At 35.9% G+C, this 12,015-nt stretch overlaps 1 protein-coding gene across 1 annotated transcript in view; it reads left to right on the top strand.

Annotated features, from left to right (window-relative positions):
• ADGB (androglobin) overlaps positions 1–12,015 on the top strand; it is a 106,744-nt gene that overhangs the window by 12,255 nt on the left and 82,474 nt on the right. The window contains exons 2-5 of the mRNA XM_061378781.1: positions 3,187–3,322; positions 6,260–6,352; positions 8,533–8,604; positions 9,692–9,880. Of these exons, the coding sequence (XP_061234765.1) occupies positions 3,187–3,322; positions 6,260–6,352; positions 8,533–8,604; positions 9,692–9,880 (490 nt within the window). The remainder of the gene's footprint in view (positions 1–3,186; positions 3,323–6,259; positions 6,353–8,532; positions 8,605–9,691; positions 9,881–12,015) is intronic.

Genomic DNA, 12,015 nt, shown 5'->3' with positions numbered 1-12,015 from the left:
AAGTATTTCTAGATTTTTTAAAAATCACTACATATGTCACTCATACTTCATTTGAAATACTGAAAAAGTAGAAAAAGTAAAAATTTTAACTTGTCATGTTTTGCTTATAAGTATATGTAAGAATCTGCCAGGAGTTGTATTTAAATCAATGTTGAAAGAGGCAGAACTTCAAATATCACAAATGTTGGAACTGTCAGTACAGCTAACATTCTAGTTTTTATTGATCTTCATGGTTGCAGTTAAGACAAATACAGCAGATACCTTAAAACAACTGGAAATGAAATAGGCATTCCTAGTAATCAAAAGAAACTGAGAAACACTTCAGGGTTTTCAATTGCTTGTTAAGTATTATTGTATATATGGAATGAAGCATTATTTGAGCCTTCCAGAAAACGCTGGAGAAAAAATGATACCATTAATGAAAGGTCACACATAATAGAGAGAGGCTGGAGGCCATTTACAGATGACTGAGGTTACAAAGATGGAAAAGCAAAGCAAAGTATCACTCCAGAGAATTCATCTTCCTTACACTTAGAATGGCAGAAGCTGTATTTTTTTATTTGCACAGCAGAAGGCACAGATGGCATTGAATTTTCACAGCTGTCTTCCAGTAAGAGTTACTGTTAGAGTGGGTGAATGTAGTTATTGTCTAGATAATAACTAACCATGTCTTTGTCCTTATTATTGCTAGCAATGCATTATCACAGAATAATCACGGAAAAATGTTGATAGAAGGGTACCTCTGAAAGCTGTCTAGTCCAACTCCCTGCTCAAAGCAGGGCCAGCTTAGATTAGGGTGCTTAGTCACTTGTCCATTTGAGTCTGAAGCATTTTGAAGCACTGTAGTTCCCCTGATTCTCCTTCTTGCCATTTGTTTTTTTTGAGTGTGATGTTTGTCTTTTTTCACTCATCAGAAACTTTACCCCATTGCCATGGTCTTTTGAATGTGATTGACAGGAGCCTCGGAGTGACTTCAGTCAGCTTCCTCAGTACCTTTGCTCACATTCCAACTAGTTCCATGGAGCTGTGTACATCCTGTTGGATTAAAGTGCATCCTAGCTGCCTTCCTCTAATTGTACATAATGCTTCACTCCCACAGACCCTGTTAGTAGACTCATAGGCTGGGAAGCCTGAGGGCCAAATTTGCCAAGAAAACCCAAGACACTAAAAGGCATTGAGTAACGCCCTTTCCCATGTACTTTGTCGCTAAGTTCCCTGCTTCACCGAGCAGTGGACATACACTTTCCTTATTTAGTCTTCCTTTTGCTCCAGCATGCTTACAGAAGCCTTTCCTTGCTTTTAATGTCCTTTGATTATTTTGACTCCAGATGAACCTTTTCTTTTGTAATTTCATTGCTCTACACTTGAACAATGCTGCTGTTTCTTCATGTGACTTGTTCCTGTTTCTGGGAAATAAGGCATAATAGTATTTTCTGGTGTCAGTTGGTACAGACCATTTTCCCCTAGCCAGACTACTCGTGTAATCTGTGTTTGCCTTTTTAATATAGTTGTAATTAATGTTGCACCTCTATAGGAGCAATGAAGGAATACTGTGTACAGCAGCTAAAGCAAAGAGCATGTGATTTATGACACAGTAACTGTTTATCTGAAATGTCAAATGCTTTGTGCAAAGTGATGCTGTAAATCATAATCAGGGTTTATTCTTTTCTGTGGAGTTGACAAAATCTCGAGAGAAAGCTAGAATTCTGAGGTTTAAAATGTGAGTATGGTTTTATCACTGATGATCTGTATTCTAATGATCAGTATAAATATCCACATGATATGATATGCAATACTTGGCCAGGAGTTAAAGAAAAAAACTGTTCTGAAATATAAGAAATCGTGGAAGCTGTCCCATTCAAATCTCCTGAAGATGTCAGTTTCTACAGAAATAAAGCTTTATTTTTTAAAATAAGTAATTTTTAGCACCAGTTTGTAAAAACACTCTCCAGGTGTAGCCCAAAATGCTGCTATGTTCTTGGTCTCTTCGACATATTTGTAGGAATTCTACTGTTTCTTATTTAAAAAAAAAAGCACAACAAAACAACTTTTTATAGCTGATATAAATAATGTAATAGAAGTATAAGGTAAGTATATTATTAAGGCTCCAGTAGTAGAAAAGTCTCTGTTTAATACTGTATTTCTGCTGTAGGACACTGCTGAGTATCAGTGAGGAAATTCTGACCTTAGGCCTTTTTTCCAGTCGGTTGAAGTCCATATGTTTTTTATGCAGTACAATTTATTTAAACCCTTTTACTCAGTTTTTGGTGCCAGATTGCTTCTTGGGTACCAGCAGCTTCTTCCCTTTCTTCTTTTGAGTGGACAACATCTGCATTTTATTGCCAGTGGCTTTGAGTGAATATAATTAAGATGCGACCTGCATATACTGTGCTTGCTTCCAGCTTTGTTAGTTAAGGAGGAAGGGGCTACTGTATTCTAATTGTAGCTAATTCAGTTTTTCAGCCCTTTGTACTGGACAAACGATGTGCACAGCTACTACAAGTGCTGGTTGGCAGCTATGAACATGTCGTGTCTTGTGAAAATCCTTTCAGTCTCAGCAAAGTTTTTCTCTTGAGTTGTGAATCCCAAGAAGAGGGTAGTGAAAGTGCAGGTAGCACAAGAGGCCCTGATAATGAAGATGACTGGGGACAGACAGATTGGTCTAACAGTTCACAGGTGCCTAGAAGTGGGATTCCTTTTTCCCCAGTATGTTTTTTATCCATGCCAAGCTCCTTTTGGTTGGTTAAAGAAAAGAAGTGAGGGGGGCCAAAAGGAAAGTCTTCGGATGGGTGAGTGTGTTGAATTGGGTCATGAATGCTAGGAGTGGCACAGGAAAGGAAATAGAACCCTGTGGCTTGAAGTAGGGGAAAAAGAAGAGGGAGGAAACTGCCCTTGGATTCTGCTTTTGTGCTTCAGTTGTCCCATTTACTACACCAATATGAGAAATCCTCATATAAATGTATTTGCATATTTTGTTGGTTTATACCTAATAAAACCACCTAGCACTTCTATAGGCTTGCTTATCTTAGTGACAAAAAGGTATTGTAGTTACTAACACTAACATTTTTATTACAGTATATTAAAAAAAAAAAACCAAAACAAAAAAAACCCAAAAGATAAAAATCTTCCTTCTACCCTTGCCTAGCATACTATTTATTTTTATTCATGCCTCTGTTTGTTTCCCAGTGTAACTGTGTCTTCCAGTGAGAAGTGGAGATTTCCTATTTGGCCAGAATGGAACGAAGCAGATATCAATGCAGAAAAATGGGATACTGGAAAAGCTGGAAAAGAGAAAGATAAAACTGGGAAAAGTCCTACTTCAGTAAGCTGTGTGACATATATATATTTCTACTTTATTTTTTTGTACCTGTATTTAATAGAGTATTTGTCACAATTTTGATGATAAAAGGACTGGGAAGCCTGCCATATGAGGAAAGGCTGAGAGACCTCAGTTTGTTCAGCCTAGAGAAGTCTCAGTGGAGACCTTATCACCATGTTCTAGTATTTAAAGGGTGGGTACAGAGAAGATAAGAGACTCCTTTTTCACAATGGGTCACATGATAAAAGCAAGGGGTAATGGGCACACGTAACTCCTGGGGAGATCCCAACTTGACATGAGGAAAATTTTTCACAATGAGAACAATCAGCCATTGGAATAATATCCGCTGGGAAGTGGTGGATTCCTCAGTGTTGGACACTTAAGATTTGGCTGGACAGGGTGCTAGGACATCTAGTCACAGTCATGCTTTGCCTAGAAAGGTTGACCCACATGATTCTTGAGGTCCCTTCAACCTGTTTTTTATCATGGAATCATAGAATGATTTCAGGTGGAATGACTTAAGTTTCATCTGTATTTTTACTCCTTCAAACTTGTTATCATGGCAGGGGGTTTGGAACTAGATGATCTTAAGATCCTTTCCAACCCTAACTATTCTATGATTCTGTGATTCTAATGTATCTGCATTTTGTGCAGAATAGTAATAAAATTATTTCTTAAAGAGCTTCTTAAACTAATCATTTTAAAGTGATATTTAAAACCATATAATACCATGCTTGATCACCTGTATATAAGTTCTGCATTGTTCATATGCTCATGTGTGAACATACAGAATATGTATTCTTGTGTGCTATCTGTATGTTAGCATATGTTTCTAGATTTTATTTTTTTTTCTTATCCCAGGCATAAATTTGTTGTACTCCTATGGGACCAAAGTACTGTTTAGAGGCAAGGTATAGGTTCTATACTTAATGCTGCCATTAACTTAACAAGTAAATAATTTTCCTTTGTGTCTTTCTTCTGTTCCATTACCACATTTGGTGTGTTTGGTCTGTGCTCTAAACATTTATCTGGCACTAATCTGTTAGGTCTGCCAGACATTATTATTATAGATAAAATTTAAAAATACTTGTAACTGCAATATTTCTTTTTTAGCATAAGAGACATTCTGAGGTGCTACTGGATCATTCAGTTCTTCAGTCACAAGCTGTATGAAACATTGCTCTTTTTACATGTTAAAAAGAGTTTTTAAATTTGTCAGTCACAGCAGATAAATTTACAGATCTAAAGAATATTCTAATATGGCCTCTTTTGATCCTAGCAGCTAGCCAGAATTCTACATTGTATAGTGTATTTCAGTTAGAAACAGAATTAGTGATGGCCTCCAGTACCTTTGACTACACTTATAACATGAATATAAACAATCCTATTTTCTTGAGCGGGAAGAGGAATTGATTGGAAGTGATTTCTTTCCTTGTAATGCTAAAGCCCTTTTACCAAGTATCTCTACATGATAGCCTCTCTTAGAGCAGAGCAGTGTGCTGCTGAGATTGTACATTTCACCTTGTCTGTTTTTTGTGCCTGTTTCTTGCCTGTGCTTCCTGTAGAACTTGTGGTTGAGGCTCCTGCCATTAAACCGTGAACTCCTGAGACCTGGCAGTTGTCTCTTATAGCCACCTTAAATAAAAGATAAGTTAAGCGTGATTTTGTCAGTCAGCTGAACCTACAGTATCCTTTCTTAAAGGTATTTTTTCACTTGTAAGGTAAAGGTGTCTCGACCCCCTTGGTGGTCCTCCGCTTTCTTTTTCTGGTTTGTCTAGTGTTTAAGTGATAAACTTTCTTGTTACATTGTATAGTAAGGGTTGGATGCCTCTGAAAGCAGAATGTAAACTTTGTTGATACAGTTCTCTATGGTCTAGGCTACAAGGCTTCCTTTAAGTTTTCAAAAAAGTATTCCTAAAAGATTCTTTTTCCCCCTCAACTTAGCTTTTTTCCTTTATGTACCTGCAATAGTTTGTTACAGATTGATATGTTAAAGGAACTTACACAATGAAACAAATAAGAAAAAAAGGCAGGGAAAATACTATTTTGGAGTCCTTAGGGTGTGTTTGGTTTTTATGTTTTTGTACTGAATTTTCTTCTGCCTTCCTTTAATCAGTAAGTACTCAAAGTAGCATACTTTTTTCTTCCCAGAAACTCTTTCTCATGTTTGGTCTGTAGAAGATAAAGTACATTGTGGACTGTGAAATACATAGCAGTGTATAGTATGCCTAAAAGCTATTTAAAATTCCAGGCACAAATAAAAGACGCTAACCATGTAACCAATTAGTTTCTCAGTCAGCAGTATGAGAGGCTTCTCCTCATCCTACATTGTGCTATTAAGTAAACAAGTTATCATATATCCTGATGTCTTCTGTTCACATGGAGGATAAGTATTACTTTGGAAATGAAAGTTTGAAAATTATATGAGACTCTCTCTCTTTAATGGTCTAATTCACAGTGCTGTATAATTACCATTCTTTTTGGTTTCTATACCAATTTTAAATGCATGGGACCTGCTTTATTTGTGTGGTGGTAGGTATTTACCTTCAGTCTTCAGTTTAGAAAGCTTTAGAAATAAATTAGCTGGAAAAAGTACTCAGGGAGAACTCTGTAGAAGAGTGCCTGACTTTAAAGCTTAAATAGTTTTTTGGGAGGTTTTTCTGAAAGGTGTAAAAGAAAGAAAACATTTCATATAGATCTATTTAGACAGTGCAGATCACATGGACTTCTCAGAACAATACAAGCAGCTTTTGTACTGAATCTTCATTTTGGGCATTGCACTGTTTTAGTTCAGTTATAGATACTATTAGTTCCATTGGTACTATTTTTTTCCCTTCAGTGAATTATTGTGTGAACAATATATTATTTTCAATCTTGTGGAAGACACGATACTGTAATTAATAAAATATGTTCCATTTTGTTCATGCCTGTTTTATGTAGCATTTCTTTGAGGATCCTGAAGGGAAAATAGAGCTGCCAGCATCTCTAAAAGTACATTCATGGAAACGTCCACATGAGTTTTTAGCACATAAGGTAAGAAACAAGCAAAGCTGTAACGAAAACAATATGCTTCCCTATCTATATTATAAGCAGAGGAAAACTGATAGAGGAAATTATTTCAATAGATAAAACCCACTTGATCATGCATAGTCATCCTGTCCAGGAGACCACTGTACACGTAAGAGTCACTGACCCATGTAACAGTCAACCCATACTGCATATACAGCTTGGCCCTGAGGCCTGCATGGTGCTGGGTGAAATCCCTGGTTGCTGGATAAACTCAGGCAGCTCCCACTTCTTACTGGCAGTTACACCACCTGTATCTCCTTGCCTTTATCTAATTGCAAGTTCTTGTGTGAACATTCTTTCTGTTTTATAGTAGAAATGATGAACAGAGATATTTTATTGTAAGAATATCTTGTAACAGCTCAAATCCTATCATAGCTCAGTAACAGCAAAATGCGGTAACCTTTTCTATGGGTGAGATCTGCACAGAATGGTATATGTGGATCAGAGGCCTATTTGATGCTGCACAACTTGGGCTCCCAGAGTCTAAAAGGACATAAGGTTATCTATACTAATCTCTTCCCTTATAGTTAGCTCTAATAACAGCATTTTAAATGACACTGTATGGAGTCTGAGTGCCTTTCTTACTGGGATGACAATGTCACAGCACTTCATGGTGCAAAACATTACTATAGGGTAACCTTACAAGCCTCCTCTGCTTCTCGACTCCATGACAAGTTATGTTTGTTCCAAATTAAGGCTTCTCTTGAGCAGGTATCTGAGATAAATATCTATCTTCTAACCGTGAATTAGCTATACCAGAAGTATAGTACTTTTTTCTTACTTCATCTCTTGCATTTTGCCAGTCTGCATACAGAACTTGTCCACATCTTTGACAGTACTTGTCTGGAAGGTAATCATAACATTTTAAAATGATGAAAAGCTCTTATTCGGTTTATTTTTAAAATGCAAAGAAAATAAACAGCCTACCATTTCAAAGGTTAGTGTTCAATGCTGTTGCTAATCTAAGCTTTAAAGCATTTTTGCTTCAGACTAAATGCTTAAAATTTTAAAGCACTTTGACCATCCTTTCAACTTTTTCAGGCTTGTCAGTTTTCCTTTTGTCAGCTTGTCAGTTCCATTTGTTATTAACTAGACACTAAACAGGTCCAAGTTTAATTTTAATAGAGGAAGGAGAGAGGGAGGTCAGGGGAGTAATTGACAAGACCAAAAGATTGGATGAGAAATGCTGCCAAAATGCATAAACTGAGTAGAGGTATCTGAAGGATGAGGACAACACAACTGGCAGCCCAGAAAGCCATGGAAACATGTATCTGCATTAAAAATAGCTTTTAAAATCTATCTTTATAGCACTATGAAGAAAGCATTTGCTTTCTTTAAGACCTGATTGAAATTTTGATGCTTGTTTTGGTCTAGTATATTTTGAATCAGGAAGCTATGATTACTAAAAATTTTTAAGTTGTTAAAAATTAATGTAAAGGTCAAGTGACGAAAGGCTATTACGATGATGCATGTTGCTACCTAATCTATTAATAACCATAAAAGAAAGCATAAACAAGCCTATTTAGTGTGGTAAGCAGAGAATCAAGAAATGATCACCAATAAGTGATGAGATGAACAGATATATTTAGTTCAACAAACTACAGTCCTAGTATGTTATTGCTAAGCTGCATAAGAAAATGGACCGTATGAACAAGTAATTTCACCAAAACTCCGTAATACAGTCAAAGGTTTGATAAAGACTGTGTTCATACTGACAATCCCATTATTAAGCTGACCATGAGGAAACAAATACCTTTGAGTCTTGGTGGGGGGCCAAGGAAATCTCAATGTATGAGACAGTATTATGGTCATGATTTAAATACAGACCTGCAAATATTGTGAATAAAATGGAGAAATCTCAGTTTACTTATGTAATTATTTCATTTGATGCTTTTTTTAATCTCCTGGTAAGACTAATGTTTTGTTTTGTTTTTTAATTCTGAACATTTACATTTTAAAATATTTTTATTAAGAAATAAGAGAGCAATGACAAGATTTGAAAATCGATGCCCTTTAGTTTGCAAATGTCTAATGAATATTTGTCGAATGTCTAACATTTGCATGTCACTACTGGTAAACATTAGTGTTTATTTATTTTTTTCAGATAATTTAGCTATGGAGGTAACTAATTTACTTTCTCCTAGATTCCTGTGGTTGTCAAAAATGAAGCCTCATTTGACCTTCTTTCAGAAAATGAGCATATATTTTGTAGTGAGGTAGGCAGAAATACATTTATGTCCCTCTTAAAATAATTCTTTCATTTTCACTTTTTTAACTTTTTGAATTTTACTCCAAATTTCTACATCAAGAAACAAGTTGTGTCAAATTTCTTAGTTGAGAAAAGAATGATAGGAATAAAATGGTAAAGAATCATGTGGAGTTGTATAATTACTGTTTACCTTTTCCAGAATATGAAAAATTATATCAAGGATGGTAAGAGATTTTACAAACATGTGGGGTGGGGTTTTGGGGGATTTTTTTCCTTTCTTTTCCCTTCCCTTCCCTTTTCCCTTCCCTTTCTTTCTCTTTTCCCTTCCCTTCCCTTCCTTTCCTTCCCTTCCCTTCCCCTTCCCTTCCCTTCCCTTCCCTTCCTTCCCTTCCCTTCTTTCCCTTCCCTTCCTTTCTCTTTTCCCTTCCCTTTCTTTCTCTTTTCCCTTCCCTTCCCTTCCTTTCTCTTATCCCTTCCCTTCCCCTTCCCTTCCCTTCCCTTCCCTTCCCTTCCCTTCCCTTCCCTTCCCTCCCCTCCTTCCTAGAGCAAATGCATCCTTTCTAATGTATCTTTTATGCTTTTCATTCAAGCTTTCCTGAAGTCATGTTCTTGGTGTGCCTGCATGTATGTGCAAATGTCTGTCACCCAGCCAATCTTTTCCTTCTCTCCAGAGTTGAATACAGGTTTACTGAATTCCTACAGATCAGGGAAAAATCGCAAATAGATAGAACCAAGGCATCTGAATGCCTTCATGAATATAGTAGTTCTTCATAATTTCTATTTCATTCAAATTGAATTAAAAATTCAGCACCAAGAAACTGTATGGGAGGTGGCCATCAGGCAACAGAGGTTGTAAATTTTGCTGTCCACAGAACCACTAATTAATTTTTGGGAATGATTCTTGTAAAAGCTTATTCTCATTCTTGTTTACATAAATCACTGTAACAGTCTGGTAATACCATAGCTATACTTTAATGTAATTGATTAACTTGAAACAAGCTTTTCTATTCTTGGATCGTTATAATGTGACTTGATTTTATTTTTCTAACAGATGTTAGCTAAGAAACTTTTTTCCTGTTTGTGTCTTTTTTCAGCTGATGAGATGGATTGTAAGTGAAATTTATGTAGTCTGGAGAATATATAATGGAAAGACCCTAACTAATGGAACATCCACACTTTTTTGGAAACCATGGGAACACATTTATGCATTATGTAAAGCTACCAAGGGACACATGCCATTGTACAATAACTATGGAAAATATATAGTGAGACTTTATTGGATGGTGAGTAAAATATAGAAGTCTATGCAGCTAGTATGGCAAATCTTAATGCTTAGGGTAAGCGTTTGTTATTATTGAATGGATATGGTTTTTCAGTTCTGACAAATTGTTGCTGCATGTTAGTAAAAATGCCTTTTAAGTTCATGTGGTTTTTGTACAACTCAGAACTTGGTGAAACAGAGTTTTTCTTGAAAAGGGAATATTCTTTTTTTGTAGATGATGTAAAATTTTGCTGATTATTAGGAGTTTTTTTTTTCTTCATTGCAACAAAATACTACATTTGGGTTCATTTGCTTATTGCATTGCAGAAAGAGGATCCAATAATGGCAGTTGCTAGTGTTGCATGCATTCAAACTATCTATTGGAACAACTTCTCTGATACCTGTGACTTTTTTTATGTGTGTGTCAAACAGCAGTTTTCAATGTCATTCCTTAGCCCAAAGCACGTTTCAGTACATTTTAAAGAAAATAGTTGGTTCATTCTATATCACATAGAGAGTGGTTAAAACAATGTTGATTTAAGTGATTAATTTTCACCATTTATAGTTTCGTTGAGCTGCATGTGGTACTTTCATCCTATTTTTACAGAGTTTGATTTTCATATCACATGTCCTCTTACAATCCAATTTAAACTGTTTTTGATTTATCACACAGACATTTTCTTTCTTTTCTTTCTTTCTTATACTTTTTTGTTGTTTTGTTTGGTTGGTTGGTTTTTTTGTACTCTGTGTCTCAAAATATTATGACAGTTCTAAGCACCGAATATTATGACAATACTAAGCAGCACTCAGTGCTGCCTGAATGGGTATCTTTAAAATGTGATGAAGTAATTAAAAAAAATTGGGAAAAAAGCCTGGAGGTGTTTTTTGGTTTTAAGCCATGGTAAAAAACAATAAATAGAGGTCTCTTGCAAAGATTCTCAGCCAATAGGAAGCAGTCAAAAAAAGAGGAATAGTATGAGAATTGAGCTCTTAAAAATAAGGAGAAAAAGGTTTTGTGAGGGTGATATTTGTGAAAAGCGCTGATGTGGTTAATGGAAGTTATTTGGAAGATGGAATGTAAGAGCAGAAGTTGGAATACTCAAGGACAGCACTCTTAAATGCATAACAAAAGGAGACAAAATATGCATGAGGAGAGGAAAAGAATATATAACTTGGTGAAGAGAGAGGAGATTTTGTTTTTCTAATGCTTTTTGTAGCAAGTCTCCAATTTACAATTTTTTGAGTTAGTGTTCCTCTACAAAAGGAGAGGACACAAACTTCCCATCTCACAATTTTTTTTTAAAACTTCAAAATAAAGGAACTTGCACCACATGCATCAGGGGATGTTCCTCAAGAGGGACAGCAGCAGGTCGATGCCTCAGGTGGATAATCTGGCTGAGTTTCATGTTGGAGGTGTAGAGAGAGCCTTGCAGTTGCATATAGCACATCACTTAGAAACACCTCAGTGCAGAATTCTTTCAGAAATCTCTGCATCTACAAATACAAAATAATTACTCAAACATTTCCGTGACCCTTGAAAAATCGCTTATATTCTATTTTTCTGCCGGAAACCATTACTCTAGTGGTTATATTACAAAAACTTCATGTGAATAAAAGTGAGGAGGGATTTCTTTTATTTCTCCATCCCCCTGTTAAATTGTTTATAAATTTGTCCATCTCTTGGACTGAACATAAATACAAATAAAACTGGGGAGAGCTTTTGAATAGCTGCACTTACGAACGTTGCAGTTTGATATGTGTCTCCTGAGAGAGAACAAAACCCTGAGCATTTTAGTTTTATTTTTAAATAATGCTAGAGCATGTATATATATTAAGGAAATCTTACAGTTCTAATACAATATAGATCAAAAATGATATTTTAAAAGGAAGTTTTATGCAGTTAACTATAGATTTATGTCAGCTAGCCAGAACTGAGGAAGGAATGGGAAAGTAGTTAAAACTGAAGAATCTCTTAATTTTTCTGTAAGGGGGAGCACTTAAATGATTTACGTGCCTGTGCTTTCCTCATCCCTTACTACTGCCTCTACATACAGAATAAATTACATTCATATATGGAATAAGAGTTGCATGAATTTTAGAAGGCAGAAACTATGTTACTGTTGTAACTGTACTGGGTTCCTCAGCTGAGGACATGTT

Source organism: Neopsephotus bourkii, unplaced genomic scaffold (genome assembly GCF_033783945.1).
Source record: "Neopsephotus bourkii isolate Nb327-2 ecotype Australia unplaced genomic scaffold, CSIRO-AGI_Nbou_v1 NB_1767, whole genome shotgun sequence".
NCBI lineage: Eukaryota > Metazoa > Chordata > Aves > Psittaciformes > Psittacidae > Neopsephotus > Neopsephotus bourkii.
Note: the sequence above shows the minus strand (reverse complement) of the source record. Positions and strands in the feature narration are given on the sequence as shown.